The sequence below is a fragment of the Pseudorca crassidens genome, chromosome 5 (genome assembly GCF_039906515.1).
Source record: "Pseudorca crassidens isolate mPseCra1 chromosome 5, mPseCra1.hap1, whole genome shotgun sequence".
NCBI lineage: Eukaryota > Metazoa > Chordata > Mammalia > Artiodactyla > Delphinidae > Pseudorca > Pseudorca crassidens.
Window position 1 is genome coordinate 68,411,740 of NC_090300.1, and position 26,759 is coordinate 68,438,498.

At 44.5% G+C, this 26,759-nt stretch overlaps 1 protein-coding gene across 1 annotated transcript in view; it reads right to left on the bottom strand.

Moving 5' to 3' along the window:
- Nucleotides 1–23,909, bottom strand: part of ETV5 (ETS variant transcription factor 5) — a 56,775-nt gene extending 32,866 nt beyond the window's left edge. The window contains exons 1-5 of the mRNA XM_067738338.1: nucleotides 23,745–23,909; nucleotides 20,506–20,624; nucleotides 20,283–20,370; nucleotides 20,103–20,150; nucleotides 19,959–20,009 (exon numbers count right to left, since the gene is read on the bottom strand). Coding sequence (XP_067594439.1) covers nucleotides 19,959–20,009; nucleotides 20,103–20,150; nucleotides 20,283–20,370; nucleotides 20,506–20,550 — 232 coding nt within the window. The 5' untranslated portion in view covers nucleotides 20,551–20,624; nucleotides 23,745–23,909. The remainder of the gene's footprint in view (nucleotides 1–19,958; nucleotides 20,010–20,102; nucleotides 20,151–20,282; nucleotides 20,371–20,505; nucleotides 20,625–23,744) is intronic.
- Nucleotides 23,910–26,759: the final 2,850 nt, after the last annotated feature.

A 26,759-nucleotide genomic window follows, 5' to 3' on the forward strand; every position in this document is an offset into this window, starting at 1 on the left:
CATTCATCCAATCATTCATTCATTGAACATCTTCCATGGGTCAGGCATCCTGAAGGTGTTGGGGATATGACAGTAAACAAAACAGACATGGCAGTCCTTTCTTCAGGGCATGCATAATTTAGTGAGAGGTCTGACTTTCAGCATCTTCCCACAGGTGTAATTAGAGTTGGACTGGGGCCTCACAATCCACTTAATTCAGGCCCTTACATTTATAGATAAGGACCCTGAGGCCCAGAGGAGTTAAAGGAATTGCTCAAGGTCTTGGAGCTTCTGATATTGGAGGGGAAAGGAGGCAAGAGCCCCCCCACTGTCATTTCAGTGATCTACCACATTGACAGCAATGGGAGATACTGCACTCACCCACTTTGTACATCAAAAATAGAGGACATAGACTTTGTTTTCAATGAAAACAACAAAAATACCACATTACATCTGGTTGAGAGAAAGTGCTCTAGAACAAAGGAACAATGGATAAGCACTAACACCTCTGGAAAAGAACCAGGTAGACCAAGAGAGAGGCAGCCAGACAGATCCCTTATCATTGGCTTTGGCCAGTTTGTTTATATACATTATTTTATTCAATCTTCCCAACCCAGTGAGAAAGCTACTTTCACTGTCTCCATTTTAGAGATGAGAAGATCAAGAATCAAAAGCTAAGTAATCCGCCACAGTCTCATAGCTGTAAGTGATCAGGATACTGTCCCAAACAGTTGTTAGTCATTCCATCACATTGCTTCCCAGAGGGAATCTGAGAGAAAAAGATTACATCAAAAAGGGATTAAAAGAAATACAGAAAGAGGTCGAGAAAGAAGACAACACCAGAGAAGAAGATGAAGGAATACTATTCGCCAATTATCAGGGTCTGTGTCCTCATGTTTACTCTGCACTCGCCAGCTGGAGGCACACCTGATACACCTGAATCCACTCAAGGGCTTACACCTTCCCCATCTCTAGGCCACCAAAATACCCAGGATCCCTGCCTCACTCCTACTGGCAACTGGCATCTCTTGACTCCAGTGGCCTCTACTTCTTACAGTCCTTGCCTCCCAACCTAGTATTCCATCTAGAAGATCTCATTCTCCCTTCTATATCCTGCTGATCAAAATCTTCTCATTCAGATAGCTGCAGGCACTTTGGAAAGCCTGGCATCTTCTACAGCCAGTCACTGATCAGCCAGATGCCACACTGTTGCCATGGATACCATCTCGCACCCCAAATGCCCCACCCCTCCTGAAACTGCTTCTTGACATTCCCTCTTAATGCCACCTCTGAGGCAAGAACACTTTGAGTGAGCTGTCTGGACCCCTATTTGACTATAAGAACTTTGTTAAGGATCCATGCACAAATATATGAGAGTCTCTGCTTGTCAGGGGTAGGAGAGACAAGGTGGCTGGCTGACAAGATCTAAGTCCATATCTGTGGGCATGCATTACAAAGTACAATGTGCTGCTTTGTAGACCATCATGATACCATCTAAAATTTAGATACGATGTTCACAGATCAACCAACTTAACTTCACAGTTGCTTTTCTTAATAGGGAACTCCTTGGAATATTTTTCTATCTGACACAGTGATCAAAAATCAAGCCTGATCCTAGCCAGTGCAGTAAGTTAAGAAAAATGAATAAAAGGCAAAAAGATTAGAAAGAAAAATATAACTCTCATTATTCACAGCTGGCCTGGTTGGGTACACAGAAAATGTTAAAGAATCCACAAAGTATAATAATCAATAAGCTAATTTACCAAGATCATTGGCTATAAGGCCAATACATAAAAAGAACGATTTATATACACAGTAACTAAAACAATGTGACATTCAAAAAATACATTTACAACAGCAACAGATAACATCAAATACCTAGGAACACACCTAATAAAAGACATGCAAGATATCTAAACTGAAAACTATAAAACCCTGAGGAAAATCAAAGAACTCTCAATAAATGAAGAATATATTATGTTCATAGGTTGGAAGGTTGATACTGCAAAGATATCAGTTCTTCACAAATTTATGTATAGGCTCAATGTAATCTCAAACAAAATTTCAATACTACACAGAAATAAGAATGAAGAAATTACAATCACACTTAACAACACGGGCTCATAAATAAAAGCCAGACACTACAAAAAAAGCCAGACACTGCATGAGCCCATTTACAATAACATTCAAAAGGAAACAAAATTACTCTACAGTGTTTAAAGTCAGGATGGAGGTTACTCCTGAGTCTGGGGGTGGTGCCTGTTCAGGGAGCACATGGAGTCTCCTTGTATTTTGATAAGTTCTAGGTCTTGATCTAAAGGCTTATACAGTATGAAAATTTATCAAGCTGTACTCTTATGATTGCTATGTGTTATTTCAATTGTTCCTATTTAAAAAAAAAACACAGCCCTGTCCTGGTCAAATAGCATCACTGAGTTAATACTAAGATTTCTCAAACTTTAGAAAATCTTCCTTCTGTGATGGTGTAGAAACAGTCTTTCAAAGACATAACCCAACTGTTTCAAAATAGAAAAAAAATATAGACAAACTAGTCCATTCAAGAGAAATAATAATTCCCTCTGCTGACAAAATCTGTTTCCTGCCCACAAGTACAGGCCTGTGGATTCTGTCCAAGGCAGCTACCCCATGCCAGTGCTGGCAGTGAACTTCACTATTACAGCACAGAGGATCAAAACAAAGGAAAACACTTTTGTTGAATGTTATGATGCACGACAGTTTGAGTCAAAAGGAATTTTTTTCAGAAAGACAAAAAACACCTTGTCTAATAATAAGCCTTTCCTTTGGTGTTTCGTGATCATCAAAATTTCAATTCGCCACAGCCTTTGTTGTGAATACATACAGCATTTATGTAGTCGTTGAGTGTTAAAGAAATTGCCAATCAGTTATACTGCGGTCTGCGCGGGAGAGAGACTAAGACCATCCTACTTCTCCTGCATCACACACAGGCTCTGCCTGCTTTCTGTTGGGTGCCGCCGTTCTGATTTTGTTTTGGGGTTTTCCTCTCCACCTTCTTCAGTTTCATTACTTGCATCTGGAACAGACTCATCTTTCCCAAATCAGCTGTGCAAGCATGACCTCAGGATAGGACCTTATTTGGTCACGATTGACAGGCACGATCTTCTTACCATACATGGAAGGTTGACCAGAACACCAACACCTGCCTCCAAATGGCATGTCCATGAGACTATGTCCCACGTGCCAGCCCGTGTCTCCAGAGCCTCTCACAGCACTCGTGAACAAATGTGGTGTGGATGTACACAGTCATGGCTGAGAGACTTCTCAGGATTCCAGAGCCATAATCCTAAAGGGAAGGTCCATTCCTAAGCTTACTACTCCCTGTGCCACCAGCTTTGGGTCACTGTTCCTGTCTTAGGCCACTACCATCCTGCTTCATTTCCCTCCATAGTATGGAATACATACTGTTTAGTTCAAGAATGATGGTGGTGGGGTTTCCCTGGTGGCGCAGTGGTTGAGAGTCCGCCTGCCGATGCAGGGGACGCGGGTTCGTGCCCCGGTCTGGGAAGATCCCACATGCCGCGGAGTGGCTGGGGCCGTGAGCCATGGCCACTGAGCCTGCGCGTCTGGAGCCTGCGCGTGCTCCGCAACGGGAGAGGCCACGGCAGTGAGAGGCCCGCGTACCGCAAAAAAAAAAAAAAAGAATGATGGTGGAGGGAAGCCCGAGACACCTGCCTGTACTGCTCTTTGGCTGTGGCTGTCAGTAGAACTCAAGGAAAGAGGGCAGAGGGACATATGAACTTAAAAATGACACTGGCAAAACAGAAATGCAAAAGCCGTCTGGAAGGAGCAGGTGTGGCCTCTTCTCCCCTGATGACTCTTACCTTGTCAGGGTACCCAGTTGGCAAAGACCAGAGGGCTTTAAGTCACCAGGTGCAGTGTCCCTTGAGTTCTGTGCACAACAAAACCAAAAGGCTTACTTTCCAACATACTGCTACCTTTCCTTAGTGCTGGCCTGTTTTGGACAAATTCTGAGACAAAGCATAGATAGCTAGTGAGTAAGAAAAAAGGGGTAGGCAGGCTGAGGCTTACTTTAAGTTCTACCATACTACTAAAAGGGGTCAGAAATATGTCTTTATTTTAGGCCTGAGTAGATGAGAAATTCATTTCAAGCATAAAATATATTCCTAATCTCAATGTTCTTTGCAATTGCTATAGCAAATGACAAGGACAGGAGATAATACCCTGTTCTGGGAACCAAAGAGGTTTAAGGGAGATGAGATAAGTGGACGGGTTCTGGCACATAAAAAAAGTATCTGGAAAAGGAGATGCCTTTTAGATTTCTAAACCAAATAAGAGACATGCTCAAACCCGTTTGAATGGATGGTTAACATTGATTCTGCCTGGAGACAGTTTCCAAAAATAAAAATTTGAAATGTTATCAAATTTAGTTAAGGGGCACAAGTACTAAAAGCAGACTTGGTGGAGATATGGGGGACTGTGCCATTTTCTTTAATATCTGATACAGCTAACCTTTGTAAACATAAATTCAAAAATTGAATACAGCAAAAAATCATCCATAAATAGTAAAATCAACTATTTAGTAAGCTTTGCTAAAAAATTGTAATGAATCCCTCAAAAGCCCTCTCCTTTTGAGGGATTCATTTACTTAGTTATATGCATGTTTAGTTCTCTCCAGGAACTAAACATGCATGTAACTAAGTAAACATGCACAGTCTCTCTCCATCTGACTCACTCTGTTCTTTTACCAGTGTTTAGAGGTCAACATTATAACATGGATATGAGAGGTGAGTAAACCCAAAACATAGGGAATTTCCAGGCCTAAGGTCAGCATTTCTGTATGTTGTTTGCATTTCTACATATCCTTTAAAAAGGTACCCTAAAAAAGTCAACAACTACAAAACAACTGGCCAGGACCCTTCAAAAGAAGTCAGTTTTTATTTTTTTAATCTGTATTGGAGTATAATTGCTTCACAGTACTGTGTTAGTTTCTGTTGCACAACAAAGCGAATCAGGCATAGGCATACACGTCCCCATATCCCCTTCCTCTTGAGCCTCCCCTCCCATCCTCCCTATCCTACCCGCCTCTAGGTCATCACAAAGCACGGAGCTATGCTGTGCTATGCTGCTGCTTCCCACCAGCCAACTATTTTACATTCAGTAGTGTATATATGTATATATGTCGATGCTACTCTCACTTCGCCCCAGCTTTGCCCTCCCACCCCATGTCCTCAAGTCCATTTTCTATGTCTACCTCTTTATTCCTGCCCTGCAACTAGGTTCATCAGTACCGTTTTTTTTTTTTTTTCGGTACGCGGGCCTCTCACTGTTGTGGCCTCTCCCATTGCGGAACACAGGCTTCGGACGCGCAGGCTCAGTGGCCATGGCTCACGGGCCTAGCCGCTCCGTGGCATGTGGGCTCTTCCCGGACCGGGGCACGAACCCGTGTCCCCTGCATCGGCAGGCGGACTCTCAACCACTGCGCCACCAGGGAAGCCCAGTACCGTTTTTTTTTTTTCTTTCTTAGATTCCATATATATGCGTTAGCATACGGTATTTGTTTTTCTCTTTCTGACTTACTTCACTCTGTATAACAGACTCTAGGTCCATCCACCTCATTACAAATAACTCAATTTCATTTCTTAAAAAAGGTCAGTGTTATTGGGGGGAGGCGGCAAGGTAGGCAGATTGTTATAGATTGAAGATAAAAGAAGCATAACAATAAACATAATGTATGATTCTTAATCAAATCCTATATCAATAACAATGTCAATATCAGTTATAAAAGACAGCTGGGGAATATTACTGAATAAGTTAATTTTCTTGACTATGTAGAAGAATGTCCTTCGGAGATGCACGCTAAAGTATCTGGGGGTGAAATGTCGTAATGCCTGCAACTTACTTTCCAATAACTTGGAAAAAAAAAATCTATACACAGAGAAATGAAGTAAATGTAGCAATATGTTTTAAAAATAAATCGATAAAGCAGCTATTATATCTCATCTCCTCCAAGATACTTGGAGAAAAAAATTATCTTATGGTTGACTAACAGGTCAGTAGACGTGCTAAGAACTTTAAAACCATGCATTACCACACGACGGAAGTCACCCCCTGGCCTATTACCAAACTGGAAGGAGACTGCCCTGTTTATACCGTACCTTTACCATGTTTGGATAATACAGCCCTGGGAATCTAAAATTACACAAGGACAAATGTTGTCATACTCTTAACATCTAAGCCAGTGATTCTCAAATACGTTTTTGGCCCTGGCCCACCTAGAAAGGAGAAGGGAACACCCAAGAGAGGGCAAAATGAAAACTGCCCCTGCTATCACCATGACTACTGCCCAGTGCCACCTCTACTATGGCCTGGGTAAAAAGACAGCAATTACACAAGTACAAAATATTAACAAAAGTAAAATTGATCAGTAGTTCCATATACATATTAATACACATATAACAGGAACTAAAACAGAAGCTCAACTCAAGATCACAAAGCATTTTTGGAAAAAAAAAATGGAGAATGTCCACTCCTTGTGAATGTATATGCACAACACATTCAGAACGCTACCGGAACAGACGAACAACTCATTAGATTTCATCCCGAGTCCTCAGAAGGGCACAATGCAGCCATCAGCAAGCTGTGAAGGCTGGCAGAATTAAAAGGAATTAAAGTTCTCTTCCTCGAAGTTCTCCTTCCTTCTTCCCTCCAAGTAGCTGGTTTGGCTCCTTCTGCCCATAAAGCCTGAGCAGGGCCAGGGCCAGGAGAGGAAGCTTGAAATGGGTTGCCTGGACTTCTGGTGCCCTGAGCCTTGGGGAAAAAGGCACAAGAGTTTCTGGGAGCTACAACTGGTCCAACCTAGCTTATTAGGCTAAGAGATCAGAAAGGAGTGTGGAGCTGGAGACCTAAATTGTGTTCAAGTCTGTTGGCTTGGAGAATCCCCTGTGCATTTACGTTTTGGGAATCAAGAATGGCAGCAGGACTCTGGTACGGAAACAGGCTTTCCACATAACTCATGGGAAATATGATAAACATCTGGTACAGCCAACATCTGGGTGAGCATACCACATACAGGGGCTGAGATTTCAGGGCAGGTTCATTCTGAATCTCAAATGGCAAGAATAGCTGCATTTGTCCTGGGCAAAGTCCTACGTGGAGAAAGCAAGGCTTCTGTTCTGGGATAGAATCTGGTATCAGTAGGTATAGGGAAAGATCTCTTCACAATCGTCACAGTGGCAGTATTCAAGATTTTATTTATTTAAAGTAACTTCTGTTTTCATCACACTAATAAATTCACATAGTTTAAGAAATCAAATAGAATTACAAGGTTTATGATGATGAGTAACAGGGATAGTATTCAGGGTTTTAGATTGGAGATTAATCATGGTGGTGGGGGGATATGTTGATTTTTCCAGCTTATTCTTTCCTTACTTGTCCTGTTTCTCAGTAAGGACCAAAGGACTGACTATCACCCTGGTGATATATTTCAGGGCCCCAGGACATAAGATCAACCAGGAAGTAGCAGAATTCATCAATTAACAATTAAAGAAGTCTTCCCTATATGGATGGCCAATATCATCTTCTGTACAATAAATAACATAGGAGCCAAATTAGGAACTGATAAAACTAGTTCCTGGAACATCTGGCTCCAGGAATCAGATTTCTCCCAAGCAGTGGGAAAAACCTACAGTCAGCAGAAGAGAGGCTTCAGGAATTGGTGTGTGGACAAAAAAACCCACTCTGTTTTTCATGATTTAGAGCTAGAAACCTGGGGTAACATAATCAGCTCAAGAAAAAAGCCTTTGAACTTATCATGACATGGACTATGGGAAAAGACCGTCAGATCCAACAAATAGGGTTATAATTACATTGGTATTGGAACAGGACCAGCCCAAGAGCGAGATTCAAATCTTGATGACCCTGCATGAAGATGGCTGGGTAATACCAGAGTGAAATAATAACCTACAAAACTAGAGCCAGGTCTTGCTACAGTGGGAAAAGAGGCGAGGGAAGAAAACACCTTTCTTACTCATAAGAGTAAATGAGGTTATATCAAGTATTTGGAATTCTACAGCTGGAAACTTTGGGGGATGCAAGCCCAGGAATATTTTTTGGCGAGTTCCTATAAAAAATGATAGGCACTTACCTGAAAGATGGTGTGGATTGGGAGATTGGGAGTGACATGTACACACTGCTATATTTAAAATGGATAACCAATAAGGACCTACTATATAGCACAGGGAACTCTGCTCAATACTCTGTAACAGCCTAAATGGGAAAAGAATTTGAAAAAGAATAGATGCATGTATATGTACAACTGAATCACTCTGCTGTATACCTGAAACTAATACAACACTGTTAATCAACTATGCTCCAATACAAAATAAAAAATTTTTAAAAAGGTGGTATGGAGACTGTCTCCAGAGAGACCCCCCTCAATGCACAAATGGAGTGGCAGACAAACAGGGTTAGCAGGGACATGAGAAGATCACTTCAGGATTCTGAAAATGGAAACCAAGAGGTCTTGAATACAAGAGTTTAGAAATTAAAGGGAGGAAAAGGAGCTTAAAAAAAAACTGGCCCAACTTTGAAAATGTATAAATAGCATTAGTAGAGAGTGGTATCTGAAACTTCTGAGAGGTCACCTGCAAAGGCAGTGGAATTTCTCCCAGGAGACAGGAATTAGAGTTATTGATAGAATGTCTCCCACCTGGGTTGTAAATTAGTCAACAGAATTGATACCATGAAGAAGTTAAAACCATGAGGCCATGCTCTGTAGGCCTCTCTTCCATTTTGTTTACCTAGGATGACCCTAAATCTCTGTTATGGACTCGAGCTCACAAGAGCAACATGGGTCTAGGTTGTGCCCCAGATCAAGTATTGGGCTTGTAGAATGCTGCTTTCTCAGGGGGGAAAGGCTGGCTGTATGTGAGATTGGTGCTTCGATGACAAGAAGCTGCAGTGTTCACACTGGCTCTGGAAAGTGAAATGTTGCTAAATTTTGTTTGGATGGGCCTGGTGTTATGGTATTTTATGCTCTTACTGCTCCCTGGAATGTGGAATATATGACACAAGATAGATTCAACAATGGAGAAATCCAGTTCCGAAGAAGCCAAAGCTCCAGCTTAAGGGGCCCCGAGGTTGTAGCTTCCTTTAGACCCCCAAACAAAGCCCTTCTGGCTCGGGTAAAAGCAGGAAGAGATGAAAATGGTGGTTTTATACTTAAAAAGGGATTTACATTTCTCTGTGGAAAAGAGGGACTGACTGGACAAGGGGGTTATACTTTATAGGAAAGGGCTTTATTGGGGGCATTCTTACACTGCTGGGGTCTTATATGAACTAGAATGTTCATATTATCTAGTAACGTCATAGAATGGGGAGGGGAGGTGGGTGATTTGGAGGTTTGCTTCTGCTAGGCCCAGCTCCATGGTCTCATCCCACAGAAAGTTTCCTCCCTCCCCTGCCCCCTCTTCCACTGCCTCTTCCAGCAATGGCAGCCACTGGTGGCACAACCAGGACACGGTATCTCAAAATCAAATCACCAGCTGAAATACTATTGGGCAGAAGATGAAAAACTAAATTTTGCCCATGGAAGTCAGTTTGGCAGGTCACTGTATAATGTACACTTGCAACCCAAAAGGTAGAACAGTACCACCCAGGCTGACCACTCAAAATGTGGGCAGCACTCTAGCCTCCAGGGGGTGCTCCAGGCTTCCCCTACCTCTTTACTCTGCCTCCGGAGAGGAGAAAACGTGACCCGGGACAAGGGTGATGCCCAGGTCCTAAAGCGCAGACAGAGCGAGGATAGCTTTGGCTAGGAAGAGAAGTGGTCCTCAAGGCCATCTATTTGCCTCTTCTGCAACAAGGGGCTGGAAAGGCTGGGCAGGTGCTGGGAAGAGGTCAGGGTAATGGGCCTATACACAGGGAGGGCTTAGGGGCCAAAGAGTCCTCAAGGGGGACCTATGGCCCAGTGGCAAGTTTGCCAGGGTAAAGAGGTTGGCTGGTCATGTCCTTGGTCATCAACTAGGAAGAGCAGTTGCTAAATGAAATTTATTGGACATTGGCCTTATCCTTTCTTCACCTCTACCAGTACTAACAATAATGACAGGCGATTTTTTTAAGGGCCTCTATTCTAAGTCTGGCTAAAATAGAAGGAAAAAGATTCTTTGTATTAATGCTTTCTTTCTCCTCCCGAAAGAAGTGGTCATGTTAGTAAGAGGAACCCACCTTGGCTGAATGTACTAAATCGGGAATGTCCTGACTCAGAGGGGAACTGCAGGTCAGAAAGAGGGCCTATCACGGAACAGCTGCCTCTCATTGAAACTGCATCCTTCAAACAGTCATTTCTAAATAGAAAACTGGTTTCTCAAATAAGGAAGATAATTTAATGCCAATGGTAGTAGAGAGGTTTTGGGGTGTTTATTTTGACCCAGATGAACTAGTTTCAGATTTACTTCAAGTTCACACTCTTTCCACACTTTAGTATTATTCTTGAAACAGCTTGGATTTGTGCAGTTCATTTTCTTTCAGGGACTCATTCATCCTAACAATTTAGGATTGTTATTTTAGAATTCCAAAAATGGAAACCCAGAGGCCTTGAATATAAGAGTTAGAAATGAAAGGGAGAAAAAGGAGCTTAGAAAAGATCTGGCCCAACTCTGACTGAGGTAGGGCTTGTGTATTATAATACGGGGCTCTGCCATGAAAATATTTTATACAGAACGAATATTTCTAATTGCATCAGTGTCACATCCCAAAACTCTAGGCCACAGAGAAACTAATATGATAGACAACTTATTTGCTTAACTTTTACCATTGAGAGAGAGGCCTAAATAGAGCCCTGTTCTCCCAACTCGGGTTCGGTTAGAGGTGAAAGGCTGGCTCCCCCCACTGTGGGCTTTCCGTCAGCCACAGCAAATTCTACCACGAAGGGCTGCTCACAGCAGAACACACCATCAGGAAAGGGGGAAACAGCGCATTCCTCCTGAATGGAAAAAAATGCAAGACCGAACCTTACACCCCTTCTATAATTTATTCCCAGTTTATTTGATTTTCATCTAAACTGGCATTAAAGCATCAACAATATTTGAAGTGGGATTTAATCACGGTGGAAAATTTTACCTTCAAGTTTAAAGTTCATCTTAAAAGTCTGACGGGAGAAAACTCAAACCCTAGAGAAATAGGCTTCTCATAGGAGAGAACCATTCCCTTCTATTTATAACCCCAACACTCCTAAGAGCAGAAACGCACCAAGTGTGTCAAGGGTACCTAAACTGTGACTTGTCCCCTCACACATACAGTTTTACTGGGGAACAGCATTAGCCACACAAAGTCTAGATGCAGCCTGGGAAGACCTGGCTAGTGTGTGTGTTTAAGAGAGGAATCAGAAAATGAGAAATAGCCCTAGCTAGTATTTTTCTATCTATCACTAAGGTCATCCCAGGGGCTTTCAGAACTCATGTTACAAACTTACTTCCCTGCAGGCTGGAGGCTGGCGTTGGGGCCTGCTGAGGAACAGGGCGGGGAAGGAACAGAACAGAGAGCCGTGGTGTGCAAAACACACTCCCCAAGTGTCGGCTGCGCACAGAGCACCATGCTACTGCTCAGGCAGACGTGAAGAAACACATGACAGGGGTTCTCTGCTTTTGGACACACTTAGAGCCTAAGAGAAACTGTTTGCTTCTTGTTTCGACAGGAATGGAAATTGGAAAGCAGGGACCTTGTTTAATATGTCAAAATACAGAATACATTAAAGCCCTACGCTGCTGTTTTCTCTTTATTCCCCAAGAAATAAGATCCCAGGCTGGTGGGGAAGGAAAGGAAAGAGAACGAAGCTGAGGAGAAGCAGAAATGTTCTGACTCTGCTGAGGTACCCTCAGCACAGTGACATTATCCCTACTGAATTATTCTCTATTAAAATTCAGATTAGGAAACTTGGGGTAGGACTTCCAGGATCTGATCTTTACTGTGGGCAGCCAAGTAAAAGAGACATCCCCCCTCTTCTATTCTACCTTTTCTATGGGAAAAGTATAAAAGACCCTCCTAAGTGCCCTTTCAGGCAATTACAAAGCATTTCCAGGCACTCAGCTGAGAAGTGTTTATGTAAGCTAAGTCCTCCTCAGCCCCTCTGGAGAAGCACAAGTACCAGCATCCTCTTACACAGCCCATATCTAGGGTTACCTCCTGAGAGGTTTCAAACTCTCTCACAAAAGGACAATCTGCCCAGGCCTGTTCTTTTTTTAATAGGGAAGAGAAGACACTCTTGCAAGACCAATTTACAGCAAGGGAAACATTACAGGAAAAAAAAAAATCTTTACAGCAAAAGCACAAATGCAAACAGCCTTGTTAGGTGGTGAGGAGAAGAACTCTTAATTTAAAACCCTGAGGAAATGGCACCGGATCACTACTATTAAGTTTTGTTTTTTTAACGGATTGTCCTTTTTATGCTTATCATACAGCCCTGGTCTAGCCCACACAGCCCTTTGAGGTAGGGGAGGGGGGGGTATGTCTGTGAGCTGTTAGCCAAGAGGCTGGAAGATGTTTAGGTTGGGCGATACTGAGGCAAGTGTACCCCTAGAACCTGGCCAAGTTTGGGGGTGAGGAGGCCACTCTGGTGTTGGGGTTCCTCAGAGGCTGGGTTCTTTCTGGTACTTCCTGGGATGTTGAGGAGGAAAGGCATTTGATGAGTACCCCATGGGAGGGTTGCTGCCATAGTGAGGCTCTCCCATAGCTGAGGACCAGTCTGGGAAGGGTCATTTTAAAATGACAGGTATCTGACCACAGTGGGAAATTAAACGGGAGAGAGAAAGCCAAGGAGTCGAGAAATTACAGCTAGGTCCCTCCCATGTTAAAATGTTAAGTAGAAGTGCTATAGCAGAAAAACACCCGTTCTTCAGGCCTGGAGTAAAGACTGGAGTAGAAGAGCAGGCAGGACTCTTCAGTGGGGAGATAAGGCCACAGCCCCACGGGAACCAAGAGATAAAAGGGTAATATCCTCAGATCAAGTCTCAACACCTCTCTCTCCAGGGAAGCTAAACCACCCTCTCCTATTATCACTCCCTTTAGACAGCTACAGTCTAAAATGGGAGACAAAGAAAGGGGGGGGGGCGGGCCCATGGGTCAGTAGCAGCCCTTTGCCTAAGCCCAGGCCCCCAGTCTGGCAGTTGGAGGGTTAAAGTCAGTACTTAAAAGAAAACTCAAACCCCATTAAGCCCAGGCTCGGAGAACAGGGAGCAACAGGGAAGCCAAAGGAAACTAATTTTGGAGGTTCTCCAAACTGCCAATCACCAGCATATTTCTAACAGTCCCAGTGTTGTTTGAGTTGGTTGTTTTTCCACAGCCTGCACAATGGGGTCTGGTTATTCATTGAAAAAGTCTGTAAGGGAGCCCGGCCCTCCATTCACAACCAATTTGGAATGCTCCATTCAGGCCGGGGTGGGGGTGGGGGGGACTCAGCCGCTCAGCTCGCTGGGGCCGACGGAGCAGAGACCAGCTGTCGCCGCAGGGACGCTTGCTCGCCCAGCGCGCTGTGTTTATGTAAGAAATTCAGACCCTGCAGGCGTGCTCTGCACTCCCTAAGATTCAGATGGCCAAGACGCTGGCTGAAATCCGCAAGGGTGTGCAAGTCGGCTCCAAGTGAGGTCGGCAAGTGCCCTCTGGCAAAAGAAATCTGTCTTGTGCGGCCCACTTCAGACTCTGACTGTAGCTACCAGCTGAGAGAAACAGACTTCAGCGGTATTTCTCCTGCCCTCAGGGACGAACTGGTTTGCATTAGAGGACAGCTCCCTATGGAAGCCAGCCTTTCCAGACTCCTTGCTTTTCCATTCATTGCCAATAGCTGTATCGGGAGCCACCTGGCTTCCTCCCCAAGGGAGTGGGTCTCTGGAGACACTCACTACTAGATTCTGGCTGCAGAGGGGGAGGGGTCTAGCTACCTATTATGAACAGTTTCACAGTTCCTTTTCCTGGCTTTGCATCCGGCCTGAAAAGTTTATAATACCCACCGGGCATGCTCAGGAGACATCAAAAGAGAAGGGCAGAAGATCTGGGGGCGGGGGGTGGGAGTGAAATCTACTCCAAGGACAACGCAAAGTACAAGGCTAAAAACTGGTTGGGTTTCTATTCTTCTCAGGCCTTCAATATCACCCTAAGGGAGATCTTATGAAGCCAGTGTGACAACTAGACTTTATTTCAAGGAAGAATATACTACTTTAGGAAAGATAAATTTTAGCACATGGGTTTTCCTTCTTTTTCGAAACATATTGGACTATTTTCAAATGTCTTATGTGGACTTCTTCTCACTGCCTGCCCCATTCCCACAGCCAGTGAACTCAGATAGTGACACCAGAAGCACTTCTCTGCATCTTTCTAACTACAGACTCTCCATTCAATGCCTGGAGTGCTCTGCAGATCGGACTCAAACTCCTGGCCTTTTAACAGCTAGACCTTATCCTGCTCCCTGGAATCTTCACCCTTGGCTGCAACTTTCCTCTAGATGTTTCTTTCTGTTAGGCAGGGGAGCCTCCTTCATGAGGCGGCTCTAACATCTGAGTTGCTAACATCTGTCATTTACCTGCCAAGCCCAAAGGTGTACTTACCTTGTGATTACACACACACACACACACACACACACACACACACACACACACACCCCTGTGCGGGCATCCACCCACTGACACACTCGGGGCTTAGTGTCTTGTCTCTCCTTTATTTTAAGCTGAGCCTCTTAGAGGGATGGGACAATGATAGAAACTGACGACCAAAGCCTCTGTTAAATGAGCTTGATGAGTTCACAAAATGAATTTTTAAAAAAGAAACCTAATCCGGTACTGGCATCAACATGCCTGGCACTTGTCCAAGAGCTGGGAGCTGCAACATGACAAGACTCTGAGCTCCCTGGATTCCAAGCGGAGAAGCACTGTGTGCCAGGGCACAGATGGGGCCCAAGCTGCCTCAAGGGCAGCCATGTGCCCGAGAGGGGGCTGTCAGCCTCTGGGCCCGGATGTGCTTTACCACCATGAAAACTGCAGAAACACGTGGAGGGAAGAGTCTCTGGGTAGAGAATTACACACCCCACCTACCCCACCAGGTAACATTTTTTTCTAGGATTGAAATTAAAACAATGATACTACTAGATGGTTGAAATGGCAGACAGTACAAATCCTCAGCTTCACCAGTCTACCCATGTCTTCATCTTATAAAGCCGAAGAACGCTGAAAAACAGGGGATAGACTAATTTCTTGACTGACGCCGGGATTTTGTTACCTCTGGCATCTACAGAAGTGATCTGCCCGGCAGACGCAGATGTAATTCCCCATTCCAAGTCTATTGCGCCAAACACAAATGATTGGAAAGGATACTGGGTTTTATTAGAGGACTGAGAGCAGAGAGACATAGAAGAGGAAGAGAAAAAAAATCTATTGTTTTTAATAAGCCTAACTGAATTAAAGTCAGATGAAAAGAGATTTCGTGTAAACATATGGCTCTGTTTGATAAGTGGGAACACTAGGTCTTGGGTCCTTACGAGTCCAGCATCTTAGGGATCTTGGAGGCTATCAAAACAGGAAGGATTTCAAATCATTTAGTCCCTTCTCAGTGGTAAGGTGGTGAGTGGGATAGATAACAAAGACTTTGAAAAGTTTGTAAAACTTGGAGTCAAATAACCTCCAGTTTTCATCCTCTTGCTTTAGCACGCTTGTTTCTTCTCCCTACCTTCAGAGCTACCGGCTCTGGATAAGGATAAAATGATAGTCTTGATTCCCTCAAGCCTCTTATTTTTAAAGTGCCTACTGTTTTCTCTCCTACCTTTTATAACAAAAAGACTTTAGGATGCTCCTTTCATGTAGAAATGGCCCAAGGACACAGAGCAAGTAAATGTACAGTTTTGCTACATCATGTCTGGGGCCAAAATCATGTGCCCTCTCCCAAAGGAAGGCACTCCCTCTACCATATCAACCTCCTATGCAGTAAACAAACAAACAAAACAGATGAATAATATCGTATAGAAACAGGATTAAGATCAATGTATTTTAGGCTCAAGGGCTGCCATAACAGTTAATCCTATTTCCCCAGTCATCTATTGCAATGTATTTATGAAATGTCGATTTTTATCAGTTAATTAGCCAGTCCTTAGGAAATTACCCTTACTTCCTCCAGTCGGTCCATTCTTTTTGAAGCACAGATCTAAAAAGAACACTTCCAGGGGAAAATAAGGTCATTCAGATTTTAAAACAATTCTTCAAATTATATTTGGTACAGAGACCATCTTTTAAAATAAGATTTTACCACACCTTCTCCCCAGCATAAAATAGTTTAGTTATTCAAAATGCCGACACATAAAACAGTCACAATTCAAACAAATGAGTGAGATTTTTAAAAATCAGAACTGAAATCTGCATTAAAAAAAAAACCCATTTATATATGCTAAAATCTAGTAATTACCCTAAGGTGCCCAACCAGTCAGCTCAGAAAAATGAATGTCGACTACCCACCCCTACCCCAAATCTAAGCACTCTGAGTTCCATCCTTATCCATGGTTTTGATTTGCAGCTAATTCTGTGAAAACGCGTAGTAAAAATGTGTAGTACACACCTATCTACTGGCCCAGATTCTGTGGTTTGGCAGTTCTGTGTGTTAAGGCACAGGTAGCTACACACACATTCATAATATACAGGATATATATTCATAGTTTTATCTGTATACACACTAATGTCTTCTAGGAAACATGTCTGTTTCATAATTTTTCTGTTTTATAATTTCTCTTTCTTCCAAATCCTACATGAAAAAACTCAAAGCACCAAGATATTGAATTGGTTTCTTGGGATTGTAGAATGAAGAGAACTGTGGGTTAGACTGGGCAGCCAGCACTCTCCCAGGCCTTCTTGAGGGCCAGCTCCAGGTATCTGAAATAATGAGGGAGAGCCCTGAGCAGCCCTGGGCGTTGACAGTGCTCCCTGGCTCTGCAGCTTTGTGAGAGCTTCTTCAAGGATATGATTTTATACATTCCCCCCCCTCATTTCACTTAACCCCTCCCACTTGCCCCCCATCACTAGTCAGTCTCCCCAGCTCTCTGGACCTTGTCATAAGTAAAGTGAAAGGGTTAGGCAAGACCATCTCTACAAGGGACCTCTAGCTCAAACAATCTGGGATCTTCAGGATTATTCATCAGGATCAAGGGACAATGGATGGCATTGGCAGAACCCCTATGTCTATAGGTTAAACCTTCTATTCCCTTGAATGTGACCTTTAGGAGTTTCCAGGTGGGGGATACTTTACTAATGTCTGAATTTGTGACATAAGGGGAAATCTATACAACCAGAAGTAGGCTGGGCATTTCTATGAGACTTATAAGAACAGTGGTTTCATTTATTTAAATCACACTTATAGATGGATGCCTATGGATAGGAACCCAAATCTAGAAAATTTACAAAATATAATCTCTTCAGAAGTTGAGCTTACAGTGGTGTTTATCAAAAAAAGGTAAGCCATAATCTTCAAACCTGACGTTCTAAAATAAAACGTTGCCCACATTACTTGGTATTTCTTTTTCTCTCTCTCTCACACACAAAAACTCTCACACATACAAGATGGAAAATTAAATCATCAGCAACAGGAAAGGTAGACTACTACTTGTGGTAGGCCACAGAAGAATATTTGAAGACACAAACGTTCCTGCTACCCTAGGGAAGAGGTTTGCTTTACCTAGCAAGTGTGAGTTTGGTTTATAGTTCATTGATCAGGTGATTCAAACCAGTTCATAAGATTTCATTAAATTTAAATGAGCTTCCCCCCCTCCCCTGGAACAATCATGGGCTCTTCCAGAAGGTGACTGGAGTGGAAGCTGATCCTCAGCAGGAGGTTGTGAGATGCACTCAGAGTCTGCCCAGCCCTGGGCTCTGCCAGCTCCCATGAGTCCACACTGCCTGTCTCAACTGCAGTCAAAGCAGTTACACATGTAACAGCAAGGATAAATGGCTCAAGGATACACCTCCCCGCATTTGTGTTCCTTCCTAACCTCTATTTGAATCTATCCTTCTTGAAGCTCCACCTCCAGAAATAAGAGTCAGAGAGGGGAAAAGAATTATTAAGAGACTTTTTGAGGCTACTCAACCATCTGCTTTATCCTTAAAAGACAGAAAAGCTCAACCTTAAGAAGTTAAAGCAAAAAGCAAACAAAGTAAGAAACACATCACACTTGGTAAAGCAGAAACATCTCCCAAAGCAGCTCCATTTTAGGTATGGCACTTTAATTAAAGAAGGTAGCACATTCTATTTGCTGAGCAGGAATTACTTCTAAGGAGCCAAAACACATTGATTGATTCCTTCACTTTAGCTTCTTCCTGCAGATAAATATCTCTCCAAATATAAATCCTGTTTGCTGACATCTTTCTCTAAAGAATATACCTTTGATTCAGCACATGAAATCAACCTGAATGCAGTCATCTCACCTTCCTTTTTTAACTCTTTTGGATTACAGAGAAACAAGTGTCATAAAAGCATTACCTCTGCCAAGAAAGCCACCTCCCAGACTGCAGTTTATGCTGCTCTGAGCAAGAACTGGAAAGGCTGGGCCAAACTGTCAGCACGGAGCAAAGCAGGATTACAAATCCTGTCTTTTATCTTGCAAACACACACACACACACACAAAATTTAGGTTATCTTTATTTAGCTTTTTAGCGGCAAGCTTCCCAATCACTTGAAAGCAATCAGAGGGCAATAATTAACACGCATTTACTCTCCTATAGAAAACATTCACAGCAAGCTGTGACAAAGCTAAGGTAACCATGCATCTGTGGGTTACAGTTTGTTCCCTTTCAAAGTTTCCCAGCACTGTACCTTGAATACTGAGGCCTATCATTAAAGATTAGCTGGTACCTCTGGTCTTTCATTTATTGATTTAGAACACCCAACTTGTACTTACACCAAAAGATATGCTCTCTCCCAGTGGCATTTTACACACCACACACACACACACACACACACACACACACACGAGATAAAACAAAGCTGGGAAGAATGTGTTGGTGCAAAATGAGAAATCGAATCCTTGCCTGGCTCAGGTGCTTGCCATTATAAACTATGACTAAGACACGAATTTCTCTATGATGCAACTCTCAAGAGAGGCAGCATTTTTCTCCAGGCCTCTCTTAAACCTGCTCATTCGCCAGTAACTAATGCTCTCTAGAGCTGCCCTGTGCTGCTCAAATTTCATCAGCCAGCTTTGTCCTTGATAGCTCTTCCTGGACCATAAAATCTCCCAGACCTGTTGAGGACAGCCCCAAAAGATCAGTGTAATGCGAACTGTGCCTGTGCCAGCACCGAGAGCCGCCTTTTGAGCTCCCACTGCATTTGTTATCTCAGTGATATGAGCACTTAAAGACCATTTTAAGAAAGTTTTTACTCTTCTCTGAATGATAAAGTCCTGACAACTACATGAAAAATAAGTGCAAATCAGGTCACTCTGTGACCACCTTTTGTCAACTTTGAACTAGAAACAAAATTGACAACATGTTTGGTGAAGCAACAATTAACTGGAATCTTCCATTAACTATTTTCTGCACCTTTAAAAGAAAAAAAAAGTCAGGCTCATGATTTGCATCAAGGATTTAATTTATAAAACAAACCCCAAAAAACCACTGTAAAAGGATGACTGATTTATGGATGCTTGGTCCAACAACTTATATATTTCAATTAATTTATCATTTGGATCTTGAAGCCTTGCAAAATTCTTAGGCAAAAAGACATTTTAAGATAAAATCATGTTCAGTAAATCTCACCTGCAATACAGTAAAAGCACTTTAGAAATAATTTCCATAAGGAATGAAACAAATTCGGAGGGGGATTAACTTTGAATTATTAAAAGAAACCAAACACATTCCACTGTCCAAATATGCTGGCTACAACTGGAAAGAGTATTCTAGACTTGGCTGATCCAAGACCAAACAATTTCAGAACACATGTGCCACCACCAGAAAGGTACTTACAGTTATCAGACTGAAAATCTGGGACAAACTGTTCGTCATCAGGAACTTGTGCTGGAAAAGAGATTTTTATTTTAGACCTTTAAGTTTTATTAAAAAGCACAATAAAATGTTTTATGTGGAAAATAGGACAGCCAAGAAACTTGCCTTCAGCTAACCAAGCCTCTTGAAGTTGACTGAGATCCTGAAACAACTCTGGAATTGAAAACAGAAGACACCAGAATGAGGAGAATTCTTCTGCTAGGGAGAAGAGGGAAGAGCTGGCTGCATGCAGCTTTTGCAGGGAGCCATGTGAACAAGCCACAACAGAGGGGAAAGCTTCACTACCTTCAGAATCATGAGCCAGATCTGTGTCCAAAAACTTCCTCTTTCTGTCAATCACAGGCCGCCCTCTACTCTCCTCTGACCGAGATTTCTGAAAGAGGCCAACAGACAGTGAAGACTCAAGTGTAATAAAGGGGTCCAAAGGGGGTTGTGCCATAAACCAATAAGGAGAAGACTCATGTTCGAAGAGGGAAGACAAAACAAACCAAAAGCCACATAAACTTACCCCTGGGACCATAAAAGGGACTTGTTGATCATAAAAACCATCCATGGTGCTTCCAATGTCTCTAATGTCACTTTGGAAGGTCTCAGCATTGAGTAATTTCTGGGGGGAAAGGGGTCCTCCTGTAATACGAATTTGGGAGATTTTAACCGAGAGGGGGGAAGAAAGAGAAATGAAGTAATTTTATATTGCTTGTCCTTTTAGGGCCTGTGCAAAATCACTACCTTTCTCTGAGGTAATTAAAGCCCACTTCAAGGTGTAAGCTTTACAGACTAACGCTGGGCTTGATTAAGGGCATCAAAGATTCATGGTGTACTTAGTGCCAAATCCATTCACCTAGTCAGTCTTTTAATCTTTTTCTCTCTCTTTTTATTTAATCATTAAAATTATAGGTTTACTACTACCTGTCCCCTACCAAAAAAAAAAAAAAGACCGTATTTTCATTAAAAAGGGCGATTTCAAGATTCTTTCCATAAGAATATTCCCCAGGGCGTTTGTAGTGTTAGGGTTTTTTTTTTTTTTAGACATAATTTAATTTTTGACAGTACAGTGACAGGAAGGAGAAAAACTGGGTTTAAGCATTCCAAATTATTTGCAATTAAGAATCTGACATATATACTGTTTCTAAAAGTATTTTGTAGGTCAGTGGTAAAACACTAAAAATAGTTCCAGGAATACAACGATCAGTGGTATACCTAACTTCACACACAGCTTTTTATTAAAACTTAAACCTTCTGTCCAAACAGCTGGAGTGTCTGTAAATGTCACTGACTCCGTGGCAACTTACAGAGATGTCTGTGATATCTCCAACTTCTTAAAGAATAAAGTAGCTATGAAAAGTAACGCATAAAGTTAACTAAATTCCACTGCACATATTTTAAATGCATCTCTACCACAGATCTTTAAAAAGCATTAAAAGCAAAAGATCCATGGAAAGAAAAATGAGTTTATTATAATGAAATCATTTTTTCTCAAATATGACCAAAAAATAAAATTAAACTTGTTTCAGCACTGTCAAGTGTTGGGGCTGGGAAGGGAGGCTGGGGGTCAGAATGGAGAGGAGGAACTTTTTCTAATTTGAGAGGCATAAACTAACAATTTTAGGAAAGTGCCATTTTCCCGAACACTGTTTTATTCTTCAAACAAAAACGCAGTTAAGTCAACAAAATGGGGGAAACACTCATTTCACTCATCCCAGCTCTAAGCAATGCGAAACACTTCAGGATAAATCTTTTCTTTAACTTGTATACAAATTTTAGATAGGGAACTTTTTCTCAGTGGGCAATTCCATCCAATTTGTTTTGCACACTGTGTGAAACATATCCAATTTTTGTAAGTTAGCAGGATACGAGGAAACCCTTCACGGCCAGCCTCCTCTCATCACTTTGGTCCAAGTAATAAGATATTTTCCAAGTCAAAGAGAAAGAGGGAGAGGGACAAAACTGCACACTTCATAACTTCCTAGAAAAACACTTCGGCTAGCCTGCCTGCGTGCCTTCCAAACAGCGCTAAAACGTTCAGAATAAAGCTTCTTTCCCAAATGTCACCAAACGGTAAACAAAATCTGAGGCGCATCAGCAGTGAGCCGAGGGGCAAGAAAATGAGTTCTCTGCAGCCTTCAAAAATCTGTCAGATAAAATAAATCGTGGCCTTAGAAATTCTGTAAATGTCTATTGGGAGACGGGGACAACGGGTAGGAGATCGGAGAGGGAGATATTTTCAGAGTCTCACGATGAAATACGTTGCAAAAATACTTCACCATGAAGAGCAAAAATACCTTTAAAAAAATTAAATGAAAGAAAGGAGCGAACCCAAAAGAGGGATCAAGGATCTTTAACGCAGCTCTCACAGTTCAAGGGCTAGAAAAATCGTGTTCAAAGTGTAATTTTTTTTAAAGCCTGAAGGGAAGGCTCGAGTTCATCCAGGAGTTTAAACCACTTCCTTTGTGCCCCCCCCCCTTCCCGGGGCCCCCAGGAAAAACTTTAACACAGTGCAGCGGCGCGATCGAGGCCCCTCCCCCGCGGCGCGCAGCGGGCCCGGTTTTATGAATGAGAGAGAGCCGCGGCCGCCACATCAGGTAAAGGCTGTAACTGGATCCCTCTCACTGGGCCCCATTCACAAAACAAGACACACTTCCACCCAATTCCCAGCCTTCTCCATTCAAGAAAACTCCTTCAGATGCGCCCCCGCCCCCACTCCCAAAGCTCGCCCAGCCTCCGACGCAGGCCCCTCACCCCAGCGTCCTAGGAAGAAAGCTCAATGCTTCATTCACAAAAAGGGAAAGAAAAAAAAGCCGCAGGGAGCGTCGAGCCAACGAAAGAAACCCACTTCATTCATAAAGTCACCCACATTCATAAAAACGAGCTGCGGCGCCAGGCGCTACCAACCGCCTCCAATCGGTCCCCCCCCCAAAAAAAACACCCTTCCAAACATCTCTCTTTGGCACCCCTCCACAATCAGGATTTCGGCTCCCCCAGAGGTCCCCTCCCCTCTGAAAATGCGGTCAGATCCCAAATCCAGCGCGAGGCTCCAGCATCTCTCCATCCCCCGCCCTCCGCACCCATTTTTTTTCTTTTCCACCATCCCCAGGCCGCGGTTCTGATGCTCTCCTATTTCTCGAGAATCGCCATGCAGCCTGACGCCCTCAGTCTGCTGGCGGTGGGAGTGGGGGGATTGGGTGTCCGCTTTCCACATCCTGAAACTTGCAAGGCCTTCATAAGTTCCTGGCCGACCCCCAACCCCGGTGGCTGCACATGCCTATGTCACTTAACCCCTCCAGGTGCTGGGGTGGGGGTGCATCACTCTCAAACATTCCCCCTACGCTGCTTCAGCCCCCTCCTCCCCCCTGCAAAGATCTGCCGAGTGCCTCTTCTCGCGAACCTCCAAGTCCCCTCGGGGCTCTCAGGTCTCCAGAGACTAAAGCCCGCAACTCCCCGCCCCTCCATCTCCACCCGGGAGCCTCCGCACCTCGCGCTCCCGCTCGCCTCCCCCGCGACGTGCGGAAACCCGCTCTCCGCTAGCTCCGGAACCGTTAGCCGCCCCCGCCCGACGCCTCCCAGGAACCGAACCGGACCTGGCCGCGGGAGGAGGGGGTGGTCAGCCTCGGGAGGGAAGGGGACCCAACCCCAATGGAAAGTGCACCCAGACTCTGAGGATTCTGAATCAGCCAGTGAACTCTCGCCGGCTGGGCCCTTCCTGGACACCTCCTCCTAAGCCCCCTTGTCTCCTCGACGCCCCCTCACCTGAGGCAGCGGCTCTCCTCCCCTTGCAGCGGCCCCGGGGCGCAGGCGCGCTCACGCACGCGCGCACCGGGCCTGGGCGCCTAGGCTAATGGCTGGGCCGAACCGCTACGGGGACGTTGAACCGCTCCGCGCACCAGCCGCTGGACTCTGCGCCGCAGCTGCCAACCAGGCTGGAGCGCTGGCCCGGCCCCCAGCGTCCTGCCGCTCCGCCCTCTGCTATTGGCCCGCGGCTATAGCCCAGTAGCATTCCCATTGGCCCGAGGCCTCTCCAGCGGCTGTCCATCACCTCTTGTTTACCCTGTCTGCGGGCAAATCCAGCCAAGCCGCCCCATCAACTCCGGTCCCCATTGGTCAACAGAGCGTCCTTCCCCACCTCTCAGGGGTCTGTTTTACATAATTTATGCACCGGGGGCCATTGGCCAATCAGCACAGGCTTGTTTATATAATGAATGTAAGGACGTTTTTCATTCATAAAAAACGCGACCTGAGGGGGAAGCTTAGCTGAGTCAGTGAAGAACTTAAAGGGGCCGAGGGCCTCGAGGAGCCGCAGTTCCTTCCTTCCCTGCAGCTCTCCCAACTTTTTACCGAGGCTTGGCTCTTTTCCCTTCCCCATTCACCCCTACTTCTCTCCCCGCCCCCCCGCCCCAGCAACACCACTGCCAGGACTGGGCCGCTGGGCGCCAGTCGTTTGCAGCTGCAGCACCAAGCGAATTTATCATTTTAGAATTCGGGCGACAGGAATCCGTCATTCCACCCGGAGAGAAACTCGCTGACCGACCTGGGCGTTCGGCCCATAGAAACACAGAAAACGGAAACCAAGAGCTCTAATCTTAGTTACCTTTAAGAGAGGCCTTAATTTCCTTTAACTAGGTTTCCAGTGGGGGAAGAATTAGCAGCATCTCCCTTTAAAATCTGAGCTCTCAAACAGATTTTAGTTACTATTTTATACTGGCCGGCCAAGGCCCAACCAAATCCCGTTTTCTCCCCACGTCTAATTGCGGTTTATAACCGCCAGAGTGGGTTTTGGATCCGAGATGAGGGAGGGTCGGCGCTCAAAGAAATCCTCTCCGAGGACTGCACCAACCAGTCCGCAGACCTAGAAATAGAAACATAAAGCCCTCCGAAACGGGCTTGCAGAGTTAGATCGCCTGCCTCCCTCCCGGGGCTGCTGTTTTCCATTTAAGTGTTGAATGCAAGATGGTGTGTTTGCGAATTAGATCCCGTGCAGCTGGGAACGACGAGAAGCTACTCCGCTTGCCAAACGACCGGGCACTAACTGCAATTGCTGAGATTCTTAACAGGGTGTTCCAGGAAACAAATAAGCAGTCCTCTCCCCTCTCCGCCCCCTCTGCCCCCTCCTGCAAGGCCGTGGGGCAGCTCTGTGCTCTCCCCCGGGATGCTGGGGCTTGTGAGCGAGCTCTTCTGTTCTCGTTCTGTTCGTGTGCCCTGCCGTTCACCCCCGTGTGCCGGCGGTGGGGAAGAAAGACGCCAAGTATCAGGGGAGTGCGCCTAGAAAAGGGAGCCCCGGGCAACTCTGGGGCTGCCTCACACCGCCACCATGGGGAATGCAGTGTGGCTTTCTGGGAAAAAAAATTTAAGTAAAAATTTGCCCACTTTCTTTTCTGCTTCCACTTACGGGTTCTTGGTCTGTCGTTTATAGCCAAGAAATGTTGGAATTCACCAAAGGAAACCGGGAGTTTGGAGGCCCAGTGCTGACCACGCATGAGACTTTGCAAGAGAGTGGGGTGGGCATGAGCGGGTGGGTGGGAAAGCGCTGTGAACTTTTAACAAGCAGTTCCATGATATTTAATTTCCTAGGAGAGCAATTTGCTACCTACCCCAGCTCCAGTGGAGTTTTCCCTTAGTGCCTCTCCAGGTAGTGCCATTTCTGTTTGGCGGCTAGAGTACAGCCCTAGCCCAGTTGTGCTCCCAGTGTGTTGCTGAGGGCTGTCTCCCTGGCTAGACTCAGGGCCCAGATTAGCTCCCCAGTCCTCCTCCTCCTCCCCAGCTTGTCTGCCCCCATCCTGCCCCACCTCATCCCATCTCATCCTGCTCTCTGATCTAGTTTCTCCAGAAGAGGTTTTGAATTCCTCTTCGCTTCAATCTGTCTTCAGGCCTCAGCCTGGTAGGCCTGCAGCCCATGGGGCCACATAAACCCTGGTGCATCATCACACTGGCTATAGGGAAACAGTGCAGGACGCTTCACAGCGACTTCCTCCATGGGGTTGAACTTGAGGCCTGGAGCGTGACTTGGATGACCTTTGCCTTGAGCGAAGGCTCTCCATCCCACCTTGGGAAGAAAAGCTGATATTTCTGGATTAAGTAGTAATAAATAGCAGCTTAGTTGGGGGGAGGGGAGGAGTTGAGGGAGGGGTTTTTATGAGAAGATTGTCACAGACACCAGATCATAGAGGGATTTACATCAGAGTAAAGCTCTTGCCAATTAATTATTTAGCCATTCGGTAAACATTTATTTTGTGCTCAATACTCGGCCAAACGCTGTGCTCAGCAAAAATGTTACAGAGATGAGTAAGATCCAGTCTTTGTCTTGGAGGAGCCCACCATCTATTGTATCATTTCAACGGCTGAAGTTTACTTAATGTATAACCTGTTCATGCCAGGTACAATTCTCTACAGATTATCTCATCTAGTCCTCATAAGAAGAGAACTGAAGTGGTCTCTACTGTTAATATCTGCACTTTATAGACAAGAAACAGAGGCACAGAGAGATTAAGTAACTTGCCAATAGTTGCACAGCTTGTAGGTTTCTGAACCTGGATAAGCACTAAGGCAGGCAGGCTCCAGAAGCCCATAAGTGGCTGACTTAGCAAGTGCCTTTGTTGCTCAGGAAACCACCAGGGAATATCATTTGAACCCCAAATGGTAGAGGGCAGAACTGGTTGAAGTCACAGGGAGACAGATTTTTAGCTCAGTATCGGGTTCGGAAGAACTTTGGAATGTTTGGAGTGGCCCCAAAAGGAATACTGCTGCTGGTAATGAGCCTCCTGTCACAAG